We start from the raw sequence: 27,941 nt of genomic DNA, 5'->3' as shown, positions 1-27,941 counted from the left end.
ACCAGTTACATACGGCCGTTTAAACTACCGAGGCACTACCCTTGCTCCTATTCTCTAGCAAGCAGCATTCTCTGGAGAAAAATGCTTATTAAAAAAAAAGAATCAGGAGTAGTGCTGGACACGTCTTTTACTGAGAAGCCTTTTCGCCTTGGTTCGGGCTCAATGAAAAGTAGAATTCGGGGCGAGCGCCTGAGGAGCAAAAGAGGCTTCCCCAGCCACGGACGTGACTACATCTCCCGATGTACCGCGCGGCTGCCTCTTCCGGGCGAAGCAGGAGGGGAGGGGGAGGGGGAGGAGGAAGAGAGAGAGAGAGAGAGAAGGAGGGGGTGGGAGGGAGAGAGAGAGAGGAAGGAAGGCGGGGGGGCAAGGAAAGGGAAGGGTCGAGAGCGAGCGAGTGGGTGGAGAAAGCGGATCCTCTGAGGCAAGAGCCCAGGCGTAGAGGGTTCCCACAATAGCAGGCAGATTGTGAGCCAGTGGCGCTCCCGCGATCTCTTGAATGCCGGAGAGAGCAATGCGGAAGGGTGGAAAATGGCAGAGCTGCAAATGTTACTAGAAGAGGAAATCCCTTCGGGCAAGCGGGCTCTGGTGGAGAGCTACCAGAACCTCACCAGGGTCGCGGACTACTGTGAAAACAACTATATCCAGGTAAGAGGCCGGGCGCGGGGTGGCAGCGACCCCGAGAAGCCCCTTCCTCCCTTTAACCGGCAGCAGAGATGGGAGGGAGCCCCTGTCTTCCGCCCTCACAATTGCAGGAAACGGGCACCGGCCGTGGCATTTTTTTTCGTGGGGGGGGGGGAAACATGGTCCCCCACCCCGTCTCCCACGCTTCCTTGGGGTTTTTGCTTTAAACTTTTAACCAAAGAGAGCTCTCCCCCACTTCCTCCTCCTCCTCCTCGCCCTGAAGTCCAACTCCACCTCTGCCGCTTTGCTGTTTGCAAAGGAAGGGAAATGGGGGAGAGGAGTTACTGTATTTCACCACTTCGGAGCCGAGGGTGTGCCTTCTAATAGGTGTTTACTGGAAGGCAGGCTCGGCAGACTTCTGTGGGGTTGTGGTTCGTTTGAATGGGGTGTGTGTCTAGACTCTAGGGGATGAGCTGCTTTGCCCAAGCCGCTGTCTTCCAGCGATGTCTGGTGGCCACTGCCATCCTTCCCAGCAGTCAGATTGGGGCGGAGAGGGGTTGTCTTCCAGCACAGCTGGTGGGCACCAGAAGAGGGGAGGGGGAGGTCCATCCAGACGCAGAAAGAGTTCATGGATTTAATAAGGCTGCTTACTAGCTTTTTCGGGCCAGTTTCCTCCTCCTCTTATACCTTCTCATTAGTTGCTCCTTGCCCTCCTGATAATATCTTAATGATCACGTGTTCAGATTGCGAAACATGCATTAAAATAATGCATTAGAAAAGCAAAATTCCAGTTGGAAATAGAGAATAATTGCATGTTCTTAAATGGTGCTGGGGCCTGAATAGTAGCCAGATTTGTTCCTCCTATTTTTCAAATATGTCACTGGGGTTGTGGGAAAGGACTCTCATGTAAATAGTGAATAATCATTTGGCTTGCTGATCTGGCAGGATGAATAAAAAAGAAACTGGTAGGAACTGGAAGCAAAGAGACTGAAGCAAAAGCCTTCTTGCACTTAGGCATGCTTACGGATGCAGCCACTCTTATAAATAACTTAGGGTAATGTAATCTTGTGAGTCAATTCTATATGGATATTTAATGTTTTGGCATATAAATCATACTGAGACTAAATGAATTACATTCCTGCATGATATTAAATTGTTGACATAATCAGCTTGAAAAAGATGTAAACTGCATCTGGGCAGCCAATCAAATAGAAAGCTATTTCAGCATGTTATGATGGTATCTAAACAGGTAGACTTCATGTATTAACCATCTTACAGCAATATTTTTAGATTTCATAGGAGAGAATCCAGTATGGCTTTAATGCTGTAGTTACTTAAAAGAAATACTTAAATTTTAGTATTTCAATCACTCTCCAATTCACTCTTCAGTGGCTATTATTAACTGATCTTCAATTTTGAAAAAAATCATAAGGATATGTGATATTTTTAAGATAAGATGCTTAATCCAATGGGTAAAATATAGCCCTATTTTGTACATTCCTAATGGAGGGAGTTATATTTTGGAAAATCTTAACAGCAATGTAATAATTCTGAATATATTTTTAGGTAGAAAAAAGTAACATGGGACCTGTTGCATTCTTCCTTGTGTTCCAGAAATCTTTTTATTATGCCCTCTAATAATATTTACAAATAAAGTTGTATGTTGTTTGAACTGCTTATTTTTCCTCTATTTTTTTTCCAAATACTGTCTTGTATTCTGGGGATACTATATCTATCTCATTATCCCTTGAATTGCTTTCAATTGATATGCTGTTCTGAATCTGTTCAACCTTTTCATTAATAGTTTAAGAGCTTGTGAAAGGTCTGTTATGTTTTAAATATTGACATACCCCAAGTATGACAAATTATTTTGTTTTTTTGAAAAGCAAATCCTATACCTTGTTCTTGGCTATGCCCTTGAGATTGATAGATCTGTGTTGCCTTTCTCTTCAGCCAACTTCTGATATCAAAATGTGTAGAGTTAGATGAAAATTGTGGAAAACAAGTAGAGGCCATCAGCATAATTATATATATTTATGTGCCTTTTGGGAGGCAAAGGTTGAAAAAACCTGCTCCTGAGATGATTAGTTCAAACTTATGTTTAAATAAATGAGATTTAGTCTAATGATTTAATCTTTAATCATCAAGTGCAGAATATGGGTTTATTTATGGAATGGTTCTCCTCCTGTATGCATGTATATGTATGTGGTATGTCTCTATTCATTCCCTGGTAAGAAGAGGAAAAAATTTCTGGTGAATTTGTATTAATACAAAAATAGCTTAAAATTGTGTGATAAGGTAATAACGGAAAGAGTTGACTGAATGGCTCTGTTCTGGACATGACACAGCAGATTTTAACATAAATTTATTTTTTTAAATGCACTAGTAACATCCAAAAGGAACTTTCTATACAAAATATTTGCAGGCCTATATGGTACAAGCTACATGATGTAAAACAAGGCCATTGATCTTTGAGTGCAGTACAGAATTAATTAAAATCTTAGCTCCACTGTGTTTTTGTTTTTCTTAGCCTGTTTCTCTACTTGAGAACGTGAATATCATTGGAACAAATTTTGAAGGATTACATTGATGAAAAATGTGGAGCATTGATAAAAAGTGTACTGTAAACAATGTTAGAAATTGTTAAATGTTTTTCTGATATAAATGCATAAGGCAAGTTGGCAAATAGGACAATTGGTCTGAGATAGAATTATTTTTGGGTGAATAAGACACAAATCCATTGTAGTATACAGTAAAATATTATGTAATTGGTATTTTTGTATTTTTTTTCCAGGAAGAATTCACAATGTATCACAACTTTTGGCCCTTACTAATAACTATTGGTTTGTGTCATCTTGAAGTCTCCATCTTTTTTAAACTTATGGTTTTAATGAAACATAATAGCAGCATGTTTTGAATCTATCAGTGCAATAAAGGCTAGAATAAGTTATCTCTGGATGCTTAAAAGGATTTAGATTAGATATCAGTTGTAATATAAAACTTGTCTTCAAGTAAATTCAGAAATGTTCGTTGACTCACTAGCATGCTTTTATTGGTAATTTAGCATGAATTCATATTACAGCTTTCAGGGCAATTATCTATTTTAGCTTAGGTAAAGGTAAAGGTTCCCCCGCACATGCGTGCTAGTCATTTCCAACTCTAGGGGCCGGTGCTCATCTCCGTTTCAAAGCCGAAGAGGCAGCGCTTGTCCGAGGACGTCTCTGTGGTCATGTGGCCGGCATGACCAAAGGCACACGGAACATTGTTACCTGCCCACCGTAGTGGTCCCTATTTTTCTACTTGCATTTTTACGTGCTTTCGAACTGCTAGGTTGGCAGAAGCTGTGACGAGTAACAGGCGCTCACTCTGTTATGCGGCACTCGGGATTCAACCCGCCAAACTGCCGACCTTCTGATCGACAAGCTTAGCGTCCTAACCCAATGAGCCACCGCATCCCTATTTTAGCTTAACTTAGATGTTATTTAAAATGTATGTAAATCCTACAAGAATACTGAAACACTGATGATAAATAAATTTGTTATACAGTCTCCTTGCAAATGTACTTAGATTTGTAGTAAATACCATAATGTTTCACACTCTTTACAGTTGGATACATAACTTTCCAATAATTTTGTAAATCCACATTGATTTAGCCAAACTTAAAATACATCCTGGAAGTATTGCTTTTCCTGTTCAAGGTGCATTGAAGTTTACCCAGGAATTTGAGAACAATTCAACTCTACAGCTGGCATTATCTATCTAAAACCCCTTTATATATTTTACAGTGTTATGGATCAAATTAATTGCTGCTGTGACATTTTCTTGCTCCACCCAAATAAAGCTGCTGATACAAATGCTTCAAAAAAGGCGAGGTTACTTTTGGTTTTGCCCATGGGACGTATGACAAATACAGTGGTGAGGTAACTGCAACATGTTTCAACCTGTTAGTGTGTGTTTGGTCTCTCCCCCCAACTGCATATATTTTATGCAATTTGTGGTGAACTTGCGTGGTATTACATACTGTTTTCTTGTGCTAATATAGAATGCATGCGCTGTATTTCAATTTGAATTTTTTTTAGTACTTTAAATGCACATGGCTTGAAAAGGAAATGTGAATATTAGCAGCTGGTGAATTGAAAAAAAATCTTTGCCTTGGTTAAGTTGTACAAGAAATCAGTGGCATTTTTAGGTTAATACTTAATTTTGATGCTCTACAAGGGCTTAGTCTAACTCAGTATAAGGTGATAAATGAATTGATAATACTGATTTGATTTTCCCTGAATTACAGGACAAGCTGGAGGAAGCCATCTGTTCTACTGTTGGACTAGTATAGTATAAAGATTTTGTTTCTAGGGGATTAATTTGGTGGCAGTGGCAATGTCTATGTTGATGCTGTATTAGAGAATTTAGCACGCAAGGCAGTAGGACTACGTGAAGTATGCATGCTGGGACTTGGAAAAGTACCAGAGTTATACAATTACTGATTGCGTTAGTTTCAAAGGATGTTCAGTCCATTGCAACATTATTTGTATCCCAATGTACACATAAATGTATATCCCCAGTCAAAATACTAAAAACAAATTAAGAGGCAGGATTTAAAAAGTAATCTAAAAATCCTAGAATAAATGCTTTCAGAGTATTTATAAAAAGTGTTTGACTTTTGCTAGAAGTTATTTGATTATAGTCAATTCACACATTAAAACAGGTGTATAACATCAAACATATATAAATGTAGCAAACGATATTCTTTTAAGATTCTTAAATTGTTGGATATGGGATTTGACATAGTGTGAATATCTGCCCTTTTGTCTTGAATTTCTGGATTGGCAAGACACTTGGGCATGGCATGCACCATCAGGAATAAGCAAGGATTCATTGTTTAAATGCAACATAACAGGGTTGGTATAAGTCAGTATTTAATAACAGATCTCAAACAGTATTTCATTTGGGGGTTTGCTCCCTGTCCCAAAATGATCAGTCATTTTAGCATACAGTCTTGAAATTCTGTATGAAAAAAATGTGGTTAGTGGCAGAACCTGGTTGATCTTGGTTAACATTGAAAAGGCTCAATTGGGTAGGCCTGATTATTAATAACTGGGAAGGAGACCGTTAGAACTGTAGGATAGAGTGGGAGTTTGATAAATATCTAAAAAAAAGGAAACAGGAAAGGACTTCTATATTTTATTGGGAAAATTAAATTGAATTAAATTGTATTCCTCAGGAGTTGACCTTTTTGAAGGATTCTTTATCTTTGTCTTACTGGCATGTATTTTTAATGCAAATCTAACTTTCAGCCTAACTAACCAAAAGACTTTCTCTGACACTTGTGTTTGCACTTCCATAATTGTGATACTGTATATTCATTCCTCTGGGAAGGAAAATACAATTTGAGTTTAGTATCACTAAATCATAGTGTAGCTTGCTTAGTTTTAACTTAAATCTGTTATGTGAAACTAATCATTGTGGTTTGTAAACAGTGCTTATTGTTTATCCAACAGTTTGTTGAATAAAACATTAAACCTTGATGTAGTGCAATTTATAAAACTTTGCTTCAAAATCTTGGACACAAGCAAGAATAATTTTTTGTAACTGAATCAGGTTTTCTCAATTAATCAAGAATATGATCATTCACTTTTTTTACCAAATTCTGAAAAACTTTTAATATGTTTAACATATGAGTTCAGAGAGAACTCTAATTTGAATATCTCTAATATATAAAGAGTTGTTTATGTACAAACCTTTCAGACCGGAATCCTTTGTGTAACAGGTTGCTGAAGCTAAATTACTGATACTGTATTGTACTAGAAAGTAACTACCGTATCAGCCAAGTAACTAGAGTAACTATGTGAAATAAACAACAACCAAGACCAAGGCTTCAAGATAATAGTATCCTTTAAGTCTGATATGTACTGATTATCAGAAAAGGCTTATCTGAGATGAGTGAAAAGGGAATGCTCGTAGAAAACATTTGAAAAATGCGTAAGGAGTTCAAAGACAGTATGATATTTGGGTGGGTTTCAGGTATAGGACTGTATGAGGAACTGAATATAAATAAAAGGAAGCTAATGCAAACACAGGATTTCAGGATCTCAGTAATGATGGGGGAATTTGTAGAGCTAGGTTATTGTAAATCTGTCATAAATTTCCAGAATCTTGCAAAACACAGATAAAAACCTTGGGTATTGGATTTCTGCTATAAATAAAAAGATAGGGTTTTTATTTAATTTTTTATAGCATGCTGACCCTTGCTGATGCAGTGTATATTTAGTCATACATTATTTCTTGCTGGAAAAATACCACTTTAGAATCATGGGCAGAGACTTCCTAATTGGGGCTAAGAAAAGGAGTCTTGTTGTACTTCTTTATGCCCTATCCCACAGGCCTGCAACCCGCGGCTCCGGAGCCACATGCGGCTCTTTCAGCCGTCTCCTGTGGCTCCCAGTCCTCTGCCATGTACAGTCCAAAAAAAAAAAGTGGGACTAAAAACGTTCAACCAATCAATTCAAATATGCAGGGTAGATGCATATCTCGCCTTGGCTCCACTCTTCAGTCAAACCCTGTTCTGTGCATGCGCACACATTTTTTGCGGCTCCCAGTTTTTCCTTTTGTGAGGGAACCGGTTCCGAGTGGCTCTTTCACTGTTTCAGGTTGCTGACCCCTGCCCTATCCCTTAATTTTTGCAGTTTGATGTCTTGAAGTGTAAATTAATCTTGGACTCAGTAGTGATTCTTCTCTCCAAATCACAATCTAGTAACGGGGAGGGGTGGACAACTTTTTGCTTTACAATTATGGCAGGAAATCTGGTTCACTTTACATTTTGGCTTATTCTAACTATCTTGACCAGTTCCTCAAATGTTAAACCACATACTGTTGAAGAGCCGGGGAAAGAGCTGGGTTCACAGAGCATATTAAACTGGAAGCAAACAAGGCTCATCGTGGTTTGCCTGATTGGTGAATGCTATTAGTGATGTGATTCAAATATTGAGTTAAATGATTATTTGCTTAGCCACAGTTTATTGCATAAATCTCAAGGTTGCCAAAACGTAAGCAATAACAGCTGGTCTATAATATGTCATTTGTAATTTAATAATTTTAGAAATATAGATTGAAGAAAGTACTTTTTAAATTTTATGATAATCGAATGCATTGTTGCTTTAATGCTTTATAATGTGCCTAAGGAAAATAAACTAATTGGATATCATCCTTGTTTGAAAATTCAGTTGGATTAAAATAAAATAGTTCTGATACTCCGAAATGTGTTTCTTAAAATTACATATTAAATAACCACCGGAGTCTACCAGTTAAGTAATATAGTTGATGATATGTTAAAAGATATAATTCAGAAACAAATAATGGGTTCATGAATAAAAGAAAGGTGTATATGAATGATTATTATGATAAATAAATGTTGAAGCATGGTTGTTTGAAGTGTGTGATTTATCTATTTTGGAAAAGGCAATATTTTTTACTAATAAAAGGATGCAGCAATCTATTTTACAGTGACAGAGATTTTATAATACAATAATATTTTGAGTCTCAGGATTGTGAGATGGGCGGTGAATTCAATAAAAAAAATAAACTCAAATATTTTATATCGTTTATATTATTGCAATGAATTCATTAGTAAACCAGTGAATATTTATAAATATAAAATAGATTTTTTTTCTTTCTTTCTTAGTCTTTTTCAGTTTATATTCTATTTTTTAAAAAATTCTTTAAGGTTAAATAAAATCTTGTTGATTGTCCATTAAATATATAAAAATATTTTTTAAACCATGGTCTATCATCCTACTTTATTTTTTAAAAACTTCCATATTCTTAAAGTTTGTACTTTCTCAGTCCTAACTTAATTTTTGCCATAGTCTAAAGAAAAATATTTATACCGAACTGTCTTAGATAATGTATTCGAATGCACATCCTGTTTACAGACATCCGTTACAGATATTTTATTCTGGGAAAATGTTTTTTTCCATTCTGCTCTTCAGCTAAAGAGTTTGCCAGAGTGGCTTACATTCAATCAATAGCGTAAGGGAATCTCTTACAGTAAGGCACACATTTAAAAAGTCTAAAATATGTGATGCAAAAAGAAAAAAAAATGGAAAGATAGAAAAAAAGCCCATTAGGTCAATATTTAAAATTAAAGCTTATGTAATCATAGATCTGTGTATCTTCTATTTTTGTAGCATATGATTAATCTGGTTAGTACCTGGGAAATTTTTATCCATTATGTTCTAAATAGTGAAAAATTTTGTTCAAATGTAATACATATTAACAGTCAAAAAAGTGTTCCGTAAACCTAATAAATTTGCTTAGTTTGTTCCGGTGGTGCAGTTGCCCTCTCTGAAGTTGATGATCTTACTTTTGAGCAACAATAGCTAAAATATCTGTAGCATAAAAAGTATATGAAACCAGAATGTAGAATCAGAGATTCAATTTAATTCGGTAACCCATTTGATTTAACTAATATTGCACATGCATTCTGATTTAATTGCAAGAAGTGTGTTGCTAGATTAGATCATGTAGTGTCATTCAGACCAAATTGGATCTGTGAATGAACAGTATGTAAGCTTAGAATTTTTGGTTCCCATAGCGATATTGTGAGAAAAATATCCTACAAAGCCCTCTGAAACTGCCACCTGACTATGTAAAATTCAGAACTTTTCATAACAGCACATTTGTATGCAAGGGTTCTCTTTCTTTGGTCTGGTCCCCTTGGATTCAGTGCAGTGGTATGGGAGGGGTTATAGTAGTTTGATGAGTGAGATATTTCAAAGGTATTAAATATTTAATACCATCTTCATGCAGTAGATTTCCTACGAACTGATGTTTGTATTCAGCGCATTTTTAGTCTTGTATATCCTCCTTTTGAATCAATGACTGCTCTGTCACCAGTTTGAAAGAGTAATTTATTAAGGGTACATCTGTCCCAATGTATTTTTAAGAGAGATGTGTGTAGAAAATCTAGAGTAATCTGTACCCCTTCTCTTATCTCTTGGCAGATAATTACTGTTTTGTTGCTGTGTGTTTTCTTTGTGAGACTTGGTGTTGCTCCTGAATCACTGCTTTCTTCTTGAGCTATAGAGATGTCAAATTTTCTGAAATTTTGAAACAATTAGGAAAAAATGGAAATTTGGGGAAATGGAAATAGAAATATAACGAATACCTCTCTCCCTCAGGTAGAAAGTAGGACTATGAGTGATCTGTAGTAAAACAGCAAAATGTGATTTTTGAGTGCAAGAATCTCTTCAAACATATGCTTTTTCCTGGGACTCTCCAGATCTCTGTACTGTGCTTTATACATAAGGGGTGAGGGGTTTGTCCATAAAAATGTTTTTTTTAAAAAAAAAACCATATATGCTTGCAGATAAGTGGATAATTTTAGATGTCAGAATACACCCCAAATTTAGCTTTAGCATATCTTTGGATGGGCTTATCCCCAAGTATGTATGGTATAGTTATGACCATAATTGCTACCTAACTTCCATCACTAAGCTAGTCATTAAGGGATGCACATCCAATTTTATTACCTATTTTGCTGTGGCCATTAAGCGAATCACTAGTCATTGCAGTCATTAAGTGAATTTGGCCTTTCCCCATTGAAATTGTTTGTTGGAAGTCAGTTGGGAAGGTCACAAATGGCAATCTTCTGGAATGCTGCAATGGTCATAAATAAATGCTGTTTGTCAAGCACCTGAAGTTTGATTATGTCACTACAGGGATGCTATGACAGTAACTAGTACAAAGATCATTTGTAAGTCACTTTTTTCAGCAACATCATAACTTTGAATGGTTCCTAAATGAATGATCATAAATTTGGCCATAAAATGGTATAGGGTTTCCTGCCTGAGCAGAGGGTTGGACTAGATGACCTCCAAGGTTCCTTCCAACTTAACAACAACAACAATAATAATATATGAATTTCATAATATATTCTATTTTTCTGGAGAATAAGGAGATTTGGGAAAATTAAAGGAAAAATTGGGTTTTCTTCTTCCATTGTTTTCTGCTTTTTTCCCGGTACATTCACGTTTGTGGGTGGCATTTGGTCCCCTTGCACAAGGAATATTATTTGGTCTGCCTGCATCTGGAAGTGAAGTTACACTCTCATTGCTGACCTTCCAAAATCTACTTTAGGCCAAACTCTTCTGGAGGGCATTTGAAGAATGAATGAATGAACCTTTATTGTCAAAGTACAACCATGTATACATTGAGATTGGCTGAGCCTCCCTTCGTGCCCCCACCCTCAACTTACAGTGACACAAACCCTCCATCTTATTACACCATGTGAGCTAATTGCACAACACACCGGCCTCGCAAGTCAATCATGCATAAAGTTTATAAAATTATATCCCGTTCAAAAGCCTAACAGCCCATGGATAAAAGCTGTTCTTCAGCCTGTTGGTACGGCTGGCTATACTCCTATATCTCCTACCCGATGGTAAGAGATACCTTCCAGAGTGTGAGTCATCCCTGAGAATTTTCCTCACTCTTCCAAGGCAGCGAGCCCTGGCAATGTCATCCAGTGGTGTCAGGGGACAGCCCACAGTGTCTTGTGCTGTGCTGACCACCCTCTGTAATGCTTTCCTATCTGCGGCTGTCAGACCAGCATAAGGTAAAGGTAAAGGTAAAGGTTCCCCCGCACAAGTGTGCTAGTCGTTTCCGACTCTAGGGGCCGGTGCTCATCTCCGTTTCATAGCCGAAGAGCCAGCGCTTGTCCGAGGACATCTCCGTGGTCATGTGGCCGGCATGACTAGACGCCAAAGGCGCACGGAACGCTGTTACCTTCCCACCGTAGTGGTCCCTATTTTTCTACTTGCATTTTTACGTGCTTTCGAACTGCTAGGTGGGCAGAAGCTGGGACGAGTAACAGGCGCTCACTCTGCTACGCGGCACTCGGGATTCGACCCGCCAAACTGCCGACCTTCCGATCGACAAGCTCAGCGTCCTAACCCACTGAGCCACCGCGTCCCAGACCAGCATACCAAACCACAATACAGTATGAGAGGACACTCTCTATAGTAGACCGGTAAAAGAGGGTAATTAGCCGTTGTTCTACCCTGTTCTTCCGCAAGACCCTGAGAAAGTGAAGTGTCTGTTGGGCCTTTCTGGCCACCTGGGTTGTATTAACTTTCCAGGTAAGATCTGAATGGTCACTATTGTACTTCTGAGCCTTTGAGTTGTTATAGTATGGTATTCTTCAGGGGTCTTCAAACTTGGCCTGGCTGAGGAATTCTGGGAGTTGAAGTCCACAAGTCATCAAAGGGCCAAGTTTGAAGATCCCTGGTATTCTTCTTTTATTATTTAAGTAATATTTTAGCTTATTTGCTTTTAGCTATCAGAATTGTTTTCTGAGTCATGCAGTATAGATATAAACAATTCCTTTTTCAACCTTATATTGTGGCTTCTTGCTTTTGATTATCTTCTTTGTCACTTCTATGCCTTTCTCAACAACAATTTAGGCACTAAGCAAAAATATTTCAAATTTTCCCAGACTTTCAAAGGATGGTAGACTTTTGAAAAGGACAATAGTTTTCTTTTTAATGTCTGTCTGAAAGAAGTGTTGCTATGTTTTGAAGCTTTTTTAAAAATACTGTTCTTGCATCTTGTTATTTATTAATTCAGCCATTATGGTAATATAAATATACATGGAAGTTCCAGATTATAAATTATGTACATAAAATACATAATAAATTACATTACGTAAAATGTAGGTACATCGCTTACTGAAAGTTACCCAGGCTACCCAATTTGATTGTTATAGTTTGACTGAGTAGCATCATAGATGGAGGCTTTCAGTATTATTATTATTATTATTATTATAGAATAGCAATACTTTAGCAAAGTTATTTCTGTCAAGCCCAGCTTTTCATACTGCCATTCCAATGAAAATAGATTTAACTACTATTTTTGCTTGTTTTATAAGATAAGATAATATTGTCATTTTTTATTTTTATAGACCAAATAACAATTTATCCTGGAATATATTAGACAAAATGCTAAAAAAGCATTCAGTTTTTTCTGCAAAATTAAAAGAAAAGGACAGATCTGAATTTTTGAAGTCACATTTATGATTACTTGCATATGTTAGCACTAATACAACTAGCTGTAATCTTTAGAGTTGTACATATTCATGGCAATTCAAATTCTATGCGCAGTCTACTATAGTCATTTAAAACCATTATCATTATCTACAGTCATCTGTATATGTTATATTATTCCCCATATTTATTATAATACAACACTTGTTACAGGAGTTGAATGCTTGCAAAGAATCACACAACTGAGTATGAAACTTTGATATTTAACCATAAAGTCAAACTATGTGTCAAGCTGTGTATATTGGCAATTATTTATTAAGAAAGCCTCATACTTATGGCTTCATTGGTAATCTGCAAAACTGGAGTGTTATCTATATCAGACCTTCCTGACTCTGCAGACCTGCAGTGGTGGCAGCGAGGGGGGTAGAGGGGCCCGGTTTGCAACAGGCCACTGGACTGGGCGTTGGGGACCCCTGATCTATATTATACAACCTGTTGTCTCTTAACATTAAACCTTTCCTGTAGTTGGTGAACTTGCTAGATTGTTATTCTAGATGTGGGTAAGTTGTAAAAGAGATACTTGATGAGGGTATATAGGTAGTGAGAATATGGAGCAAGATAGGGGTAGAGAAAGAAAGAATTCAAACAAGGAGAAGAGTTGGACTAAATTATATACTTGGGGCAAATGTCTTTCTATAAATTAGTATTTAAAGTTGGATATACTTGTTATTCTGAAGTGCTTTTTAAATAAAATGCTAACAATGTAGTAACAAATTTATATCTCTATGGTTCACAATTTGAATTTCTGTAAAGTGTTAATTGAATCAAGAATTAAATGCCAGCAATAATGAAGACTGCATACAACCAGTCTTTCATTCACATAGTTGTTCCTACTATCCTTTGTTGACTAACCTGAAAAAGACCATACTCTTCTGGCCTTATCAAAACTTCTAGTTCTGAGTGTTTCATTGGTTTCATTTCATTTGACTTGAACTAATCTACTTAATGTTCTTAAAGTACCCTAGGAATTTTGGTCAGTGGACAGAAATAAAGACTTATAGATCCATTAAAAAATTGCCTCTGAAATCACATTATCAGCTCATCAAACAAACCACATCCACACAAGAGTACCATCAACAAGGCTTAGACAAAGAACCAGATTTTTACAGTCTTCCTTCCAACTTTTGATACTATGGTCACAATTTAAATTTTAATACTTACAAACCATATCAAGCTGCAAGTTTCCCCTGAGTACAAAGATGAAAATTCATGTTTAATCACCTGGAAAGGAATATTCGGAAATATTTAACTAAGGTAAAAATGGGAGATCTTAATTAAGAATTTTGGAGGGATGATATAAGTCAGTTTTCTTAATATCTTCTAGATGAGCCATAGGCATATTGGCAGGGGATTATGAACTGTACTGTCCACATTAAGTTGAGAAAATCTGTTTTAGTTGCCCTTAGCAGGTAGTGTAAAACAGATAAAAGATCTGTACATACTTTTTCTTATAGCTGCTTATGATTGGAATGAGAAAACAATCTGTGAATTGGAGACATTTGGAAAAGAAATTAGATTTTTTTTAAAAAAAGATGGCTTCTTTTTCTAACTCAGTGACTCACATTTAGTCACCAATCTTATTCTTTACTCATATGGAAATTAATTATAGTACTAAAGATTACACAGAAATGTTGGCAGACTTCACTGGATGAGTGGATTCCCTCTGCTCTTCAAGAATTGACAAGTCTCAGTCTCAGATATGCCTTCAGCCTTAACTCTTGATTTCTAATATGGCAATCCTATAATATTTCCCTGAAATTAACTTAAGTGAATATAATGAAACAGAATAAATAATCGACAGAATGCATAGGATTGCACATTTGGTTTCTAAGCTACTGCTTACAAAATGGAGGAATAGATCTGACCTAAAATTAGTTGTTGGATTGTTTGAGATAATATCTTTATTTTTTTTGCATATTTCTGATTTCATATGACAGAAAAGTTACTTGAGAAGTTGAGACTCAATAGCGCTATATAGTTAACTGCCTATAAAAATATGTAATAATAAGCAAGCAGCATGTGTCAATCTTTTTATCACCTGCCAGATACAGGAATAACTCTGCAAAGGCAAGCAGTTCAGATTACTATCATGCCTGGTATAGTACAAAGTTTATTTATTTATTAGATTTTTATCCTTCCTTTCTTACTTTTTAAGTAACTCAAGGCAGTGAATATACACAATATTCCTTCCTTTTTCCCCACAATAACAACCCAGTCAGGGTCAGCTGGGCTGAGAGAGAACAACTAACCCAAAACCATCCAAACAGTTTTCATGCCCTAAGTGGACTAAACTTAAAGTTTCCTGTACATTTCTAGAACAGTACTATACCCAACTATACTATACCCAACTGGTTCTGTTATCCTATTGGAAAATGTGTTACTTCATCAAATATGATCCATCTAGAATTCTAGATGTATTGAGCTACAATTTCCACAGTTTATTAAGTATAGTTATTGTGCATTATTCAGGTCTGGGACCTGGCATAATGGGATGATTGCATTGATATCAGATGAAGCCTTCAAACTAAACATTCCCTATAGCTTCAGTTTTTGGTAAAAAATACAAGAAAGACTATTTTTGGAATTTGAAAATCATTCCAGAAATTAATGGCAAACTATTTCCATATTCTTCATCAAGGGAGTTACCAAGACGTATCAAGAGTCTTTATCTTTTAACTTTTTAAAAGAAATCCATAATCTTCTTGAATGAATAATCTCTGACTTTCTTTTGGATCAATCTTGAATTTGAATCAACGTCTTCCCTTTTAATGAAGAGATGTAAACCCAGCCTAGGCAAATGGAAAAAGTTTCTTTCCTGTTCATTATATGCATCTGCTGCATCTGTGGACCATTGATTTAGGAGTATTCATGACAACTTTAGGGACTTCTGTATTCTAGAAGTAGTCAAAAGATTCTCAGCAGCAGATATGTTGGCTATTCTGAAAAATAGGGCTCAACCAGCTTTGTGTCCAGCGTTTGAAATTTCCAAATACCAGTTAATGATGGTATTTTTAACTCTGCAAATATGAACTCTTAATCTGTTGCATAATGGAAAAAAGGATTAAATAGCAGAGACTTTTGCTACAGTGCTTCCTTGGAATAACACCCCGCCCCCAGAGACCAGTTATTTACAGCTGTACAAAACCAACTTTTTTCTGCACTTAGAAATGTGTTCCTCTTGAGTGAATGGATTCTTGAAGTATACCTAGTCATGCTCCTAAGAATAAGACATTGACTGAATTCACATATTGGGATAAATACGATTGTTTACCATGTATTATTGAATAAATTACAGTTTGTTGGTTCATTTAACATATTAAACATTTGTTGTTGTTAGCTGCGAAGTCGTGTCCGACCCATCGCGACCCTATGGACCATGTTCCTCCAGGCCTTATTGTCATCTACCTTCTTCTGGGGTCCATTTAAGCTCACGCCTACTGCTTCAGTGACTCCACCCAGCCACCTCATTCTCTGTCGTCCCCTTCTTCTATTGCCCTCAATCTTTCCCAGCATTAGGCTCTTCTCCAGTGAGTCCTTCCTTCTCATTAGGTGGCCAAAGTATTTGAGTTTTAGCTTCAGGATCTGGCCTTCTAAAGAGCAGTCAGGGTTGATCTCCTCTAGGACTGACCGGTTTGATCGCCTTGCAGTCCAAGGGACTTGCAGGAGTCTTCTCCAGCACCAGAGTTCAAAGGCCTCAATTCTTTGGCACTCAGCCTTTCTTATGGTCCAACTTTCACAGCCATACATTGCAACTGGGAAGACCATAGCCTTGACTATACACACTTTTGTTGACAGGGTGATTTCTCTGCTTTTTAGTGTGCTGTCTAGATTCGCCATGGCTTTCCTCCCAAGGAGCAGGCGTCTTTTAATTTCTTGGCTACAGTCCCCATCTGCAGTGATCCTGGAGCCCAGGAAAATAAAATCTGTCACTACCTCCATTTCTTCCCCATCTATTTGCCGGGAATTGAGAGGGCCGGATGCCATGATCTTGGTTTTCTTAATGTTAAGTTTCAACCCAAGTTTTGTGCTCTCCTTCTTCACCTGCAATACAAGTCTCTTTAGTTCTTCTTCACTTTCTGCCATTAGAGTGGTATCATCTGCATATCTTAGGTTGTAGATATTTCTTCCGGAAATCTTAATTCCAACTTTTGATTCATCTAGCCCTGCCTTCCTCGTGACGTGCTCTGCATATAAGTTAAATAGGCAGGGCGACAGTATACAGCCTTGCCGGACTTCTTTCCCAATTTTGAACCAATCAGTGGTTCCGTGTCCAGTTCTCACTGTTGCTTCTTGGCCCACATATAGGTTTCTCAAGAGACAAATAATATGGTCTGGTACGCCCATCTCTTTAAGAACTTGCCACAGTTTGTTGTGATCCACACAATCAAAGGCTTTAGCATAGTCAATGAAGCAAAAGTAGATGTTTTTCTGGAACTCTTTAGCTTTCTCCATGATCCAGCGTATGTTGGCAATTTGATCTCTAGTTCCTCTGCCTCTTCGAAATCCTGCCTGTACTTCTGGTAATTCTCGATCCACATACTTCTGGAGTCTAGCTTGTAGGATTTTAAGCATAACTTTACTAGCATGTGAAATGAGTGCAATGGTGCGATAGTTTGAACATTCTTTGGCACTGCCTTTCTTTGGAATTGGAATGTAAACTGATCTTTTCCAATCCTGTGGCCACTGTTGAGTTTTCCAAATTTGCTGGCAAATTGAGTGTAGCACTTTTACTGCATCGTCTTTTAAGATTTTGAATAGCTCAGCTGGAATACTGTCACCTCCACTAGCTTTGTTGTTGCTCAGTTTTTCTAAGGCCCACTTCACTTCACATTCTAGGATGTCTGGCTCGAGGTCAGTGACCACCTCATTGTGATTTATCAGGGACGTTAAGCTCATTCTTGTATAGTTCTTCTGTGTAATTTTGCCATCTCTTCTTAATCTCTTCTGCCTCTGTCAGGTCCCTGCCATTTTGGTCCTTTATCATGCCCATTTTTGCATTAAACGTTCCCTTCATCTCTCCAATTTTCTTGAAAAGATCTCTGGTCCTCCCTATTCTATTGTTTGCTTCTATTTCTTTGCACTGTTCATTTAAGAAGACATTCTTATCTCTTCTAGCTATTCTCTGGAATTCTGCATCCAATTGGGCGTATCTTTCTTTTTCTCTCTTGCCTTTCGCTTCCCTCCTTTCCTCAGCTATTTGCAAAGCTTCCTCAGACAGCCATTTTGCTTTCTTGCATTTCTTTTTCTTTGGGATGGTTTTAGTTGCTACCTCTTGTACAATGTTGCGAACCTCTGTCCATACTTCTTCAGGCACTCTGTCTATCAGATCTAATTCCTTAAATCTATTTGTCACCTCTACTGTATATTCAACAGGGATATGATTTAATTCATACCTGACTGGCCTAGTGCTTTTCCCTACTTTCCTCAGTTTAAGCCTAACTTTGCAACGAGAAGCTCATGGTCTGAGCCACAGTCAGCTCCTGGTCTTGTTTTTACTGACTGTATAGAACTTCTCCATCTTTGGCTGCAGAGCTTATAGTCAATCTGATTTCTGTGTTGACCGTCTGGTGATGTCCATGTGTAGAGCCGTCTCTTGGGTTGTTGGAAAAGAGTGTTTGCTATGACCATCGTATTCTCTTGACAAAATTCTATCAGCCTGTGCCCTGCTTCATTTTGTACTCCAAGACCAAACTTGCCTGTTATTCCGGGTATCTTTTGGCTTCCTACTTTAGCATTCAAATCCCCCATGATGATAAGGACATCATTTTTTGGTGTTAGTTCTATAAGGTGCTGTAGGGCTTCATAGAACCGGTCAATTTCATCCTCTTCAGCACCAGTGGTTGGGGCATAGACTTGGAGTACTGTGATATTGAATGGTTTGCCTTGGATTCGAACAGAGATCATTCTGTCATTTTGAGGATTGTATCCCAGTATTGCTTTTCCTACTCTTTTATTGACTATGAAGGCTACTCCATTCTTCTGAGGGATTCTTGCCCGCAGTGGTATACCTGATGGTCATCTGAATTAAATTCACCCATTCCTGTCCATTTTAATTCGCTGATACCTAAGATGTCAATGTTCAGTCTTGTCATCTCTTGTTTGACCACGTCCAGATTTCCTTGATTCATGGATCTTACATTCCAGGTTCCTATGGAGAAAAAATCTTTACAGCATCGGACTTTCCTTTCACCACCAGACACAATCACAGCTGACCGTCCTTACGGCTTTGGCCCAGTCACTTCATTCTTTCTGGCGCTACTAGTACTAGCCCTCTGCTCTTCCCCAGTAGCATATTGGACGCCTTCTGACCTGAGGGGCTCATCTTCCAGCGTCATATCGTTTTGCCTTTTAGTACTGTCCATAGGGTTTTCATGGCAAAGATACTGGAGTGGGTTGCCATTTCCTTCTCCAGTGGATCACGTTTTGTCAGAACTCTCTGCTATGACCTTTCCGTCTTGGGTGGCCCTGCACGGCATAGCTCATAGTTTCATTGAATTACGCAAGCCCCTTCGCCACGACAAGGCAGTAATCCATGAAGGCGATACTAAACATACTAAACCAAAAACAAGAGTTTTATTAGCTGGTTTCATGCTGTGTTATGGTACAGCTTATAATTTAACTCACATAAATTCATATTGTTTTGTTATTGGTCTTTAGCCCTATCTTTGTCTTAAATTGATAAAGGATTTTTTAAAATATATTTTATTGATAATGAATACCTGTTTTATAGAAGAAAAGGTTATAGTACCAATATGGAAATAACTGATATTAATCATTAATGAATGATTAGTAGTGAACATAAGATAGTATAGAACAATGTAGGTATCTCACTGGAGAATGGATTGAATGGATGAATAGCAAGTGGTAATCTATAAATGATTAGGCATAACAATAAATAATGTTTGGAATTACAGAATCAATGGCTGGTTTCAAATTCTGGCAGAGGAGGCTTAGTAAGTTCTTCTGCAACACACCAAGTTGGATGAAGACTAGATTGAGTTCTCCAACTTTTACAGTATTGTGACATCTTACTTGACAATTCCTAATGCAGGAGTATATGGAATGGAGTAAGCCTTGTGGATCTGGAATAGAAAGCATTTACTTTGGACAATAGAGAAAGGAGTGGGACTATGAAGACTGTAAATGCAAAAACAGTTCACTGCAAATATGTTCCAGGGTTGGCTTGGATAAGTTTTTCAACCTGAAGCTGTCTCCAAATTGTTGTCCCTCAAATTTGCTGACAGTTTGACAAGTCCTAGTTTGCAGTAAGAGCATACAATCATTTTTGAGTGAAGGAAAGGAATTGAAAGAAAGAGGTATGCTGTTCCTAGTTTCTCTCAGGCTACATCATCAACATGTTGTCCGTTGTGTTCTATTACTGTTGTAGTGCTTAAAATTTATTAGAGAGATACTCTGATCAGTGGACAAATAAAAAAGAAAGTTTTGGGTATTCAAGTGTATATTCTTAAAGCAGCATAGCTGATCTTAGAGTGACAGGGTGGAATAGCTTGAAAAATAGATTTCTGGGAGAAAAGCAACCAGATGGAAATTGGTAGAGTAGCCTTGCTTGTCTGTCTGTACCCTCTTAATTTCACCTCTTTTGTGTTTTCTGAGTTCAGTTTAGAAAACTACCCCTTCCTTATTAGTCAGCATTAAAATATTCTTTCATAATCTGGGGTCTTTCTGATGCTTTGGGCTCAAAGATATAATTGTATCTGAAAGGCACCAGGTAAGATTACTTTGAGCTGTCTTCAGCTGTCTGGGAATGTGTTTCTACCATTCTTCAACACAAAATTATTGGGAAAGATCGTCACTGCAGGCTGTTTTGCCATTTTGATAAAGGTGCTCTATGTGAGGGAAAACAGTGAGAAAACTTGAAAGTTAATACTTGTTTAGAGATTAGATTAAAATGTTGTCATTTCCCCTCCTAGCAAGAATATGAGGTATAACTTTGTTTTTGTTTAGTAATTCCTGTTCTAACTGTAAATTCCTTATCAGTATACCTATATTTCGTTTTTTGCACCTGGTACAGAGCTCTTAGACTTGAAAGGCAGGATAACAATCTGAAATACAAATCAAGCATACTAAGTGGTTTTACTGCTAGGAAAGGTCTAGAGATACTTTGCAATCTGCTGATGAAATACAGAAAAAAAAGACAATTTAGGTGAAAGAGGACATGGATTTGAGCAATTAATATTTTTTATAACAACGAGAGGTAAACGTATAAGCCATTATGTCTAATATGAAGCCCTTATTTTTTGTAGAAATTCATAAACTGCATTATGGAGATTGTTTAATTTTCTCGTAGCCTGTTGTATGAACCCAGAAACAACAAAGTTCATGATTAATGTTGTGCCAACCCAGCCAGTTGTGTGGCTTATCCAGTAAATGATTCAAGAAACAAATGCATCAATCCTGCCCATTCTCATCATAACTTGAAAATAGTTATGACAAGATTTTTGTTTTGTAGTTCATTAAGAAAAATATTTTCTTAAGTGAGAAGAAATGTGTGACTCTCACAATTCCTTTTGCCACATTGTGACTAAATTCTGCTTTGAGAACTGTTAATATTAACCCTTGAATTAATAGGAATTAAACCAATATTGTTAAACTAACCGATGTCAATGCTAATGGGCAAATAGTTTTTCCCTTGCCCTAAAATTGTGGTTGCCAGGTAGAATATAAAGTTACCTGCTCTATGCATACACTAGTCTGTCATAATTTTTCAACAAGCATAATTTTATTTTAGTTCTTAAAGTTCTGCAGTTGTTGAACCTAGCCAATGAATGATGAATTCATTGTTCTGTACTGGTCTTGAAGATGTACTTGTCATATACTAAAGGGTGACATAAGCATATGGTCGTTTTCCTTTTATCTATTATTCTTGACCTATGTGCATTGTGAACATAGCACATATCTTTTAAACACAAATTCTATTCATTTAAAAACAGGTGAGCTATAATGGGCAGTTATAAGAAATTCAAAATAATAATGGGCCACACGTTAGCATAGGACCAGTTAAAAAGGGGAAAACAAGTTAGAGCATGGGTTGGCAACCTTAAAGACTCAAAGAGCCATTTGGACCCATTTCCCAGAGAAAATAAAAAAACTGGGAGCCACAAAACTCTGCTCCTTACCCCACTCCCGCACGGAGTGCCCCACCGCCATTGCTTCCACCCCCCCGACAGAGCGATCCACCACTGCTGCTGCTTTCCCCCCCCTGCATGAAGCATCCTGCCGCCACTGCTTCCGTCACCCCCCTGATGGAGTGCTCCACCGCTGCTGCTGCTTCCCCACGCATGAAGTGTCCCGCTGCCACTGCTTTCATCACCCCCCCCGACGGAGGGCTCCACTGCTGCTGCTTCCCCTCTACACAAAGCACCCGCCACCAGCCACTTCTTCCCCCCAATCCCCCAACAGAGCGTTCCACCACTGCTGCTGCTTCCCCTTGCATGAAACATCCTGCTGCCACGGCTTACCCCACTTTCCTGATGGAGCATTCCACCACCGCCGCTGCTCCCCTCCAGGACAGAGCGCTTCATCGCTGATTATCCAGTGGCGAAGGTGGAGTTTGGGAGGCAGCAGCAGGGCATAGCCCAGGTGTGGCCTAGCAGCAGCAGCAGCAAAGCTCATCCTTGACACTCAAGTGGCCACCAGTGGCTTAGGTGCCTCTGCTCCATCAGAGTTGAAAAAAGCAGAGGCACAGCAGCAGGATTGCTTTCAATAAGTCGGGCGCACACAAGCGAGCAGTGCACCCAGCTCTTATTGTTTGAGAACAACCCCACTGCTGCGTCTTTGCTTTCTTCATCTTGGACAGAGGAGACCCATCCAAGCCGCTGGCAGCTGATTTAGTGGGGAGGACGATGAGGAGGAGAAGAGCGTGAGGATGGCTGGTCAGGTGAGGAGTAGGCCGGGCAATGGTGGCTGGTGGGCTGGGGAGGGGGTAATCATGGCTGCTCGGGGGGCCTCTGCCAAGCCTCATGGCAGCGGCATTGGCAGCTCCCACCCACCCGGCCTGTTTTCCCGGCTCCGTACAAGTTGCTTGGCAAAAATCCCGCACCCTCGATTGGACCCATATGGCACCTTCTTTACAGCTCCACTGTGGTCCTCCGTCACTTCTTCTGCCGCCATGTGCAGTCCCACAAACAAATGTTTGTGGGCAGACCCACAAACAAAAGAAGTGGACTAAAAAGTTCAATCAATCAATTTCAACTTCGCAATATCTTTTTTTTCCCCGCGAGAAGTTGCAATTGATTGACTGAACTTTTTCAGTCTGACTTCTTTTGTTTGTGGGACTGCACACAGCGGCGGAGGACTGGGAGCTGCAGTAGAGGGATGAAAGAGCTGCATATGGCTCCGGAGCCATGGGTTGTCAAACCCTGCCCTAGAGGTTCCTCCGGCTGGTGCTAGTTTTGGGGATTCTTCTAAAAATTATCTACCATCCAATCCAGGGGTAAGCAACCTTGGCTCTTTTATGACTTGTGGACTTCAACTCCCAGAATTCCTGAGCCAGCATCAGGAATTCTGGGAGTTGAAGTCTACGAGTCATAAAAGAGCCAAAGTTGCCTACCCCTGATCTAATCTATGATATGCGACAGACCTACACAATCCAATTTAATGCTTTTTGTTACACTGAAAGGTATGAACATTTTGTATCTTTTGTAAGATTGTTCTGTTGTTACTTGGCAGTCTAGTTAGTAGTCCACCAGTAAACAAAGATAAAGTTTTGTGATGGATGATTCTTGCAAGCAAATAAACATAATGCCATTTTAATTTCAAGCCCCATTAGTAACAGACAACAAGAACAAAATTTCTGTAATGACCCTGTGAAATCACAGAAATCTCTATCCAGTAGTTTAGTTTATAACCAGTGACTGTATGTGTGCCTACACCAAAGTTTTCTTTTTATAGCTGTATGCGTCTCCTCAGAGTTAATTGTAAACATTGTTGACTTGTGTCTGGTGTTTTAATTTCACTGTGGCTGCTGGCTATGCTATGTCAGATGTTGGATAGTGGTGCTGAACCAATCTGTCTGGATAAGCTAGTTAAACATGAAAGTAAGTAATTTGGCTATGTGAGATGTTGATTTTGTAATATGCTATTGATATGCACTGTTTTTGAGTCATAACTAAACTGGATTCACTTATCACCAAGCCACAGTTTGTTTTAATTGTGTGTTGTTGTTGTTGTTTTTTGGAGTAAGCAATAACATCTGAGTATGTCAGCTTCCTGCCCCCTTTAAGAGCTGCCCCTGGCTATTAAAAGTAGGGAGTTACAGATTATTTTGTTTTACTTATTTTTAAAAAATCCCATTGTCCTGGTAATAAGACCCTCTCAAGCAAATTCATTCAGTGGGTCAGATAAGAGTTTTCTTGATGGCTTTAGCTGTTGCTAAGTTATGGACTGTTTAACATTTGCATGATTGCCAAAGAAGGTATTTTTTTTGTGTGTGAGATGGCTGCATCTGGTGCAATAACAAAGATGTTAAGTCTCTGGGTGACATTATGGGTCATTGTTTTCTTGGCAACAGTAAAGAAATGTTTTGCCATTTCCTTAATCTAGCAATTTTTTTGTTTCCCAGGCTAGACTAAAGCTCACATCTTCTCTGGAATTTTGTTTTTCCAGCTCTTTTCTACTTTGCTCATGAGCCAGACAAAATAGTGCTGCAAGGCCAGTTGACTGTCCTGATATGATTAGTGAAATGCTATATTTGTTAGTTGGTTTGGTAATAAATTAAAATTAGAATCACCTAAGAATTTGTAACCAAACTTTATAGGAAATAAAGGACAAGATAAAGAAAACAATATATATATATTGATTCAGGCAGGAATTGGATATTGTGGAAAGAACTTTTGTTAGTCTTTTATTAGTAGTTTGGGAAAACTGAGCAAAATATCTAGATCTCCGTAAACTAAACCGTGAACTTTAGTGTTTTGGCATAAAGAAAATGTGTTAAATTTATTTTCCTAAATTATATCAATTACAGAACTTAATCTCCCCTGATTCTGAAATCTGGATGCTCAAGTGCAGCATTCAATGTTTATCAATTCAAACGTTGCACAATCTGGTATAATTCTTGAGAAGTTCTTTGGCTTCCTCTTAAAAAAGGGCATGCATGACTCTGGAACAAATTAATTTAGGTTAAACCCATTGTTCTACATCTTGTGGTTCAATTATGTGTTACGGAATTCAGTGAATCTACATTAGGTTCCTCAAACATGCAGCTTTTAATGAGTCAAAATGCCAATCAAATCTAACCACACCGTGCTAAAGGTAAACATTTTTCTGAGGCATGTCAGTCATATCAACTTCCCTGTCTTATTTTCCACTTATTTTCCCTAGGGCTTAACTTTCCCTGCCTCTGCACTTTTAATTGGGGAATTTATACAGAGGTACGTTCATTCTACCACATTGTCATTTGCACTAATATGTCACTAAATACTGTCAACTGCAACACTTTCATTTGTACAGAGTAATACTGCAAATGGGTAATCATCTTATTTTTTGTCCTTTCCCCAGTTTCAGAGAGCAATATTTAAGGTGGGGAATCTTATATAAAATAACGTGAAAATAAAAGGACAACCTTTCTGATGGCTTGGATGTATTTTTTTTCTCGTTACATAAACTTTATCTACAGATGGTTGGATTAATTCTGTCAAAGATACCTTCATAACCATGTACATGTTCAGATTGTAAAATTAAAAATGCAAGAATAGATATTATTATGTTATAGTTGCACATTATACCAAGCCATTATACCAAGTTTGTGAAGTAATTTAAAAGTTGCATTTGCATGGCATACTGAAATGAAAACTAGCCTGCTCTATTTTATGTTGGTTTATTGCATAAACACAACTCTGTGATTAGTGTATGGTTTAATTCTTTCATAAGAAGCAGCAAATTAAGCTAAATTAGTAAATAATAGATAACACAGTCTGGTTTACGTGTATCATGAAGCCCCATCTTATAGGCTGCAAATGGCAATAGCTGAGTTTGATGATGATGATAGCAGAAAGTATAGCAAAATGATTGAATAATTTGATTTGTTTCACACAAGCCAAAACCTAAGGTTCATTTTCTTAGGATAAGCTTGATTGTAGTTCTGGATAGAGCTATTTGAAATCACTTCAGAATGCGTACTTTATGGGATGCTTCTAATTAAAAACAGACTGGGTTTACTTTTATTTAAAAGCAGGCTATTTTTTAAAAAACTTTGAATTGTAATGCAGGTTTTCAACTGGAATTAGCCTTATTTTAAATGGAATATAATTTTTTGAATAAATATCTTAATAAAGTTGGAGACCAAGCACTGAATTTAAAATGCATTCATAGAAAAGATGATCAGTGCCTAATGTCAAATCCATTTTTGCACTCTGACATGATTACTGGAATAGACAAACTGTGGCATAGAAGTTGTTTCTAAATAACAATCTTAACCCTGCTGCTCCGGCTTCTAGCAGTTGCCATTCCACTTTCTGCTAGTAGCCCCCTTTATTTCCAAGAATAAGGGGAGCTGGTGGACTATCCTAATCTTTCAGCAGATCAGTACCTGCTTTGAAAAAAGTCTTGGAAATCAGTTTCCTTTGATCTACATTTATAAACATCATTTTACACCCATAATTAGATGTGACTGTAAAATAAAAAGCATGGCTTACTATTGCATCAAAGTATGTTACCTGGGGCCACAGATACACCCACTCATCTTGATTTGTTGTTGTTGTTAGTTGCGAAGTCGTGTCCAACCCATCGTGACCCCATGGACAAGGATCCTCCAGGCCTTCCTGTCCTCTACTATCTTCTGGAGTCTATTTAAGCTCACACCTACTGCTTCAGTGACTCCATCCAGCCACCTCATTCTCTGTCGTCCCCTTCTTCTCTTGCCCTTAACCTTTCCCAGCATTAGGATCTTCTCTAGTGAGTACTTTCTTCTCATTAGGTGGCCAAAGTATTTGAGTTTCAACTTCAGGATCTGGCCTTCTAAAGAGCAGTCAGGGTTGATCTCCTCTAGGACTGACCGGTTTGATCGCCTTGCAGTCCAAGGGACTCGCAGGAGTCTTCTCCAGCACCATAGTTCAAAGGCTTCCATTCTTTGGCGCTCAACCTTTCTTATGGTCCAACTTTCACAGCCATACATTACAACTGGGAAGACCATAGCCTTGACTATACGCACTTTTGTTGGCAGGGTGATTTCTCTGCTTTTTAGTGTGCTGTTTAGATTTGCCATTGCTTTCTTCCCCAGGAGCAAGCGTCTTTTAATTTCTTGGCTGCAGTCCCCATCTGCAGTGATCTTGGAGCCCAGGAAAATAAAATCTGTCACTACCTCCATTTCTTCCCCATTTATTTGGCAGGAATTGAGAGGGCCGGATGCCATGATCTTGGTTTTCTTAATGTTTAGTTTCAACCCAACTTTTGTACTCTCCTTCTTCACTCGCAACAAGAGGCTCTTTAGTTCCTCTTCACTTTCTGCAGCCCCTTAAGTTCTCTAGAAGTTGCTGCTGAATTATAATATTAAAAGATTAGAGGCTTGGAGACTGTGAACTGTTTAAATCTACTTTTATTTATATGAAATGCATATAAATACATGTATAGATTTATATTTTTATATACACACACTTTTATTTGTCTTTATAAATATAATTGTATTATACGTGTATGTGTATAATTATGTTTAACTTTCAATGGAATAAAATATTGCTTTTATGTTATTTCTACTCATTACTTTAAAAGGGTTCTACTCTTTTTGGATTACTGTTGTCAGAAGGAAAAGAGCCACATGCGGTTCTCTTCCTGAAAAACGTGGAGCCCCATCATTCGAAATAATAGCAATAGCAATAGCACTTAGACTTACATACCACTTCACAGTGCTTTACAGCACTCTCTGAGGGGTTTACAAATGTCTGCATATTGCCCCCAGCAATCTGGGTCCTCATTTTACTGACCTCAGAATGATGGAAGACTGAATCAACCTTGAGCCAGTAAGAATTGAACTGTTGAACTGTGAGCAGTCAGCAAAAGTAGCCTGCAGTACTGCATTCTAACCACTATGCCACCATGGCTCCTAAATAAAAACTGAAAAGTTTCAGGCTCATGTATTTTCCTTTTGTATGGATACTTCTTATCCATTGTTTCTGCTCAATTCTAGTTTGTAGACTTTTGTGTAGTAGATCAGGACTGTGCAATCCCTGGTTTATGACATTTCTTATGCCTAACCCATAGAAAATA

At 38.1% G+C, this 27,941-nt stretch overlaps 1 protein-coding gene across 3 annotated transcripts in view; it reads left to right on the top strand.

Annotated features, from left to right (window-relative positions):
- Window positions 1–364: 364 nt before the first annotated feature.
- ABI1 (abl interactor 1) overlaps window positions 365–27,941 on the top strand; it is a 101,050-nt gene continuing 73,473 nt past the window's right edge. For all 3 annotated transcript variants that reach the window (XM_081344361.1, XM_081344360.1, XM_081344359.1), the window contains exon 1: window positions 365–645. In XM_081344361.1, the coding sequence (XP_081200487.1) occupies window positions 529–645 (117 nt within the window). In that variant the 5' untranslated portion in view covers window positions 365–528. The remainder of the gene's footprint in view (window positions 646–27,941) is intronic.

Source organism: Vipera berus, assembly GCF_964194415.1.
Source record: "Vipera berus genome assembly, chromosome: Z".
Classification (NCBI taxonomy): Eukaryota; Metazoa; Chordata; class Lepidosauria; order Squamata; family Viperidae; genus Vipera; species Vipera berus.
The sequence above is the reverse complement of the archived record's forward strand: the minus strand, read 5'-3'. Positions and strand labels throughout refer to the sequence as shown.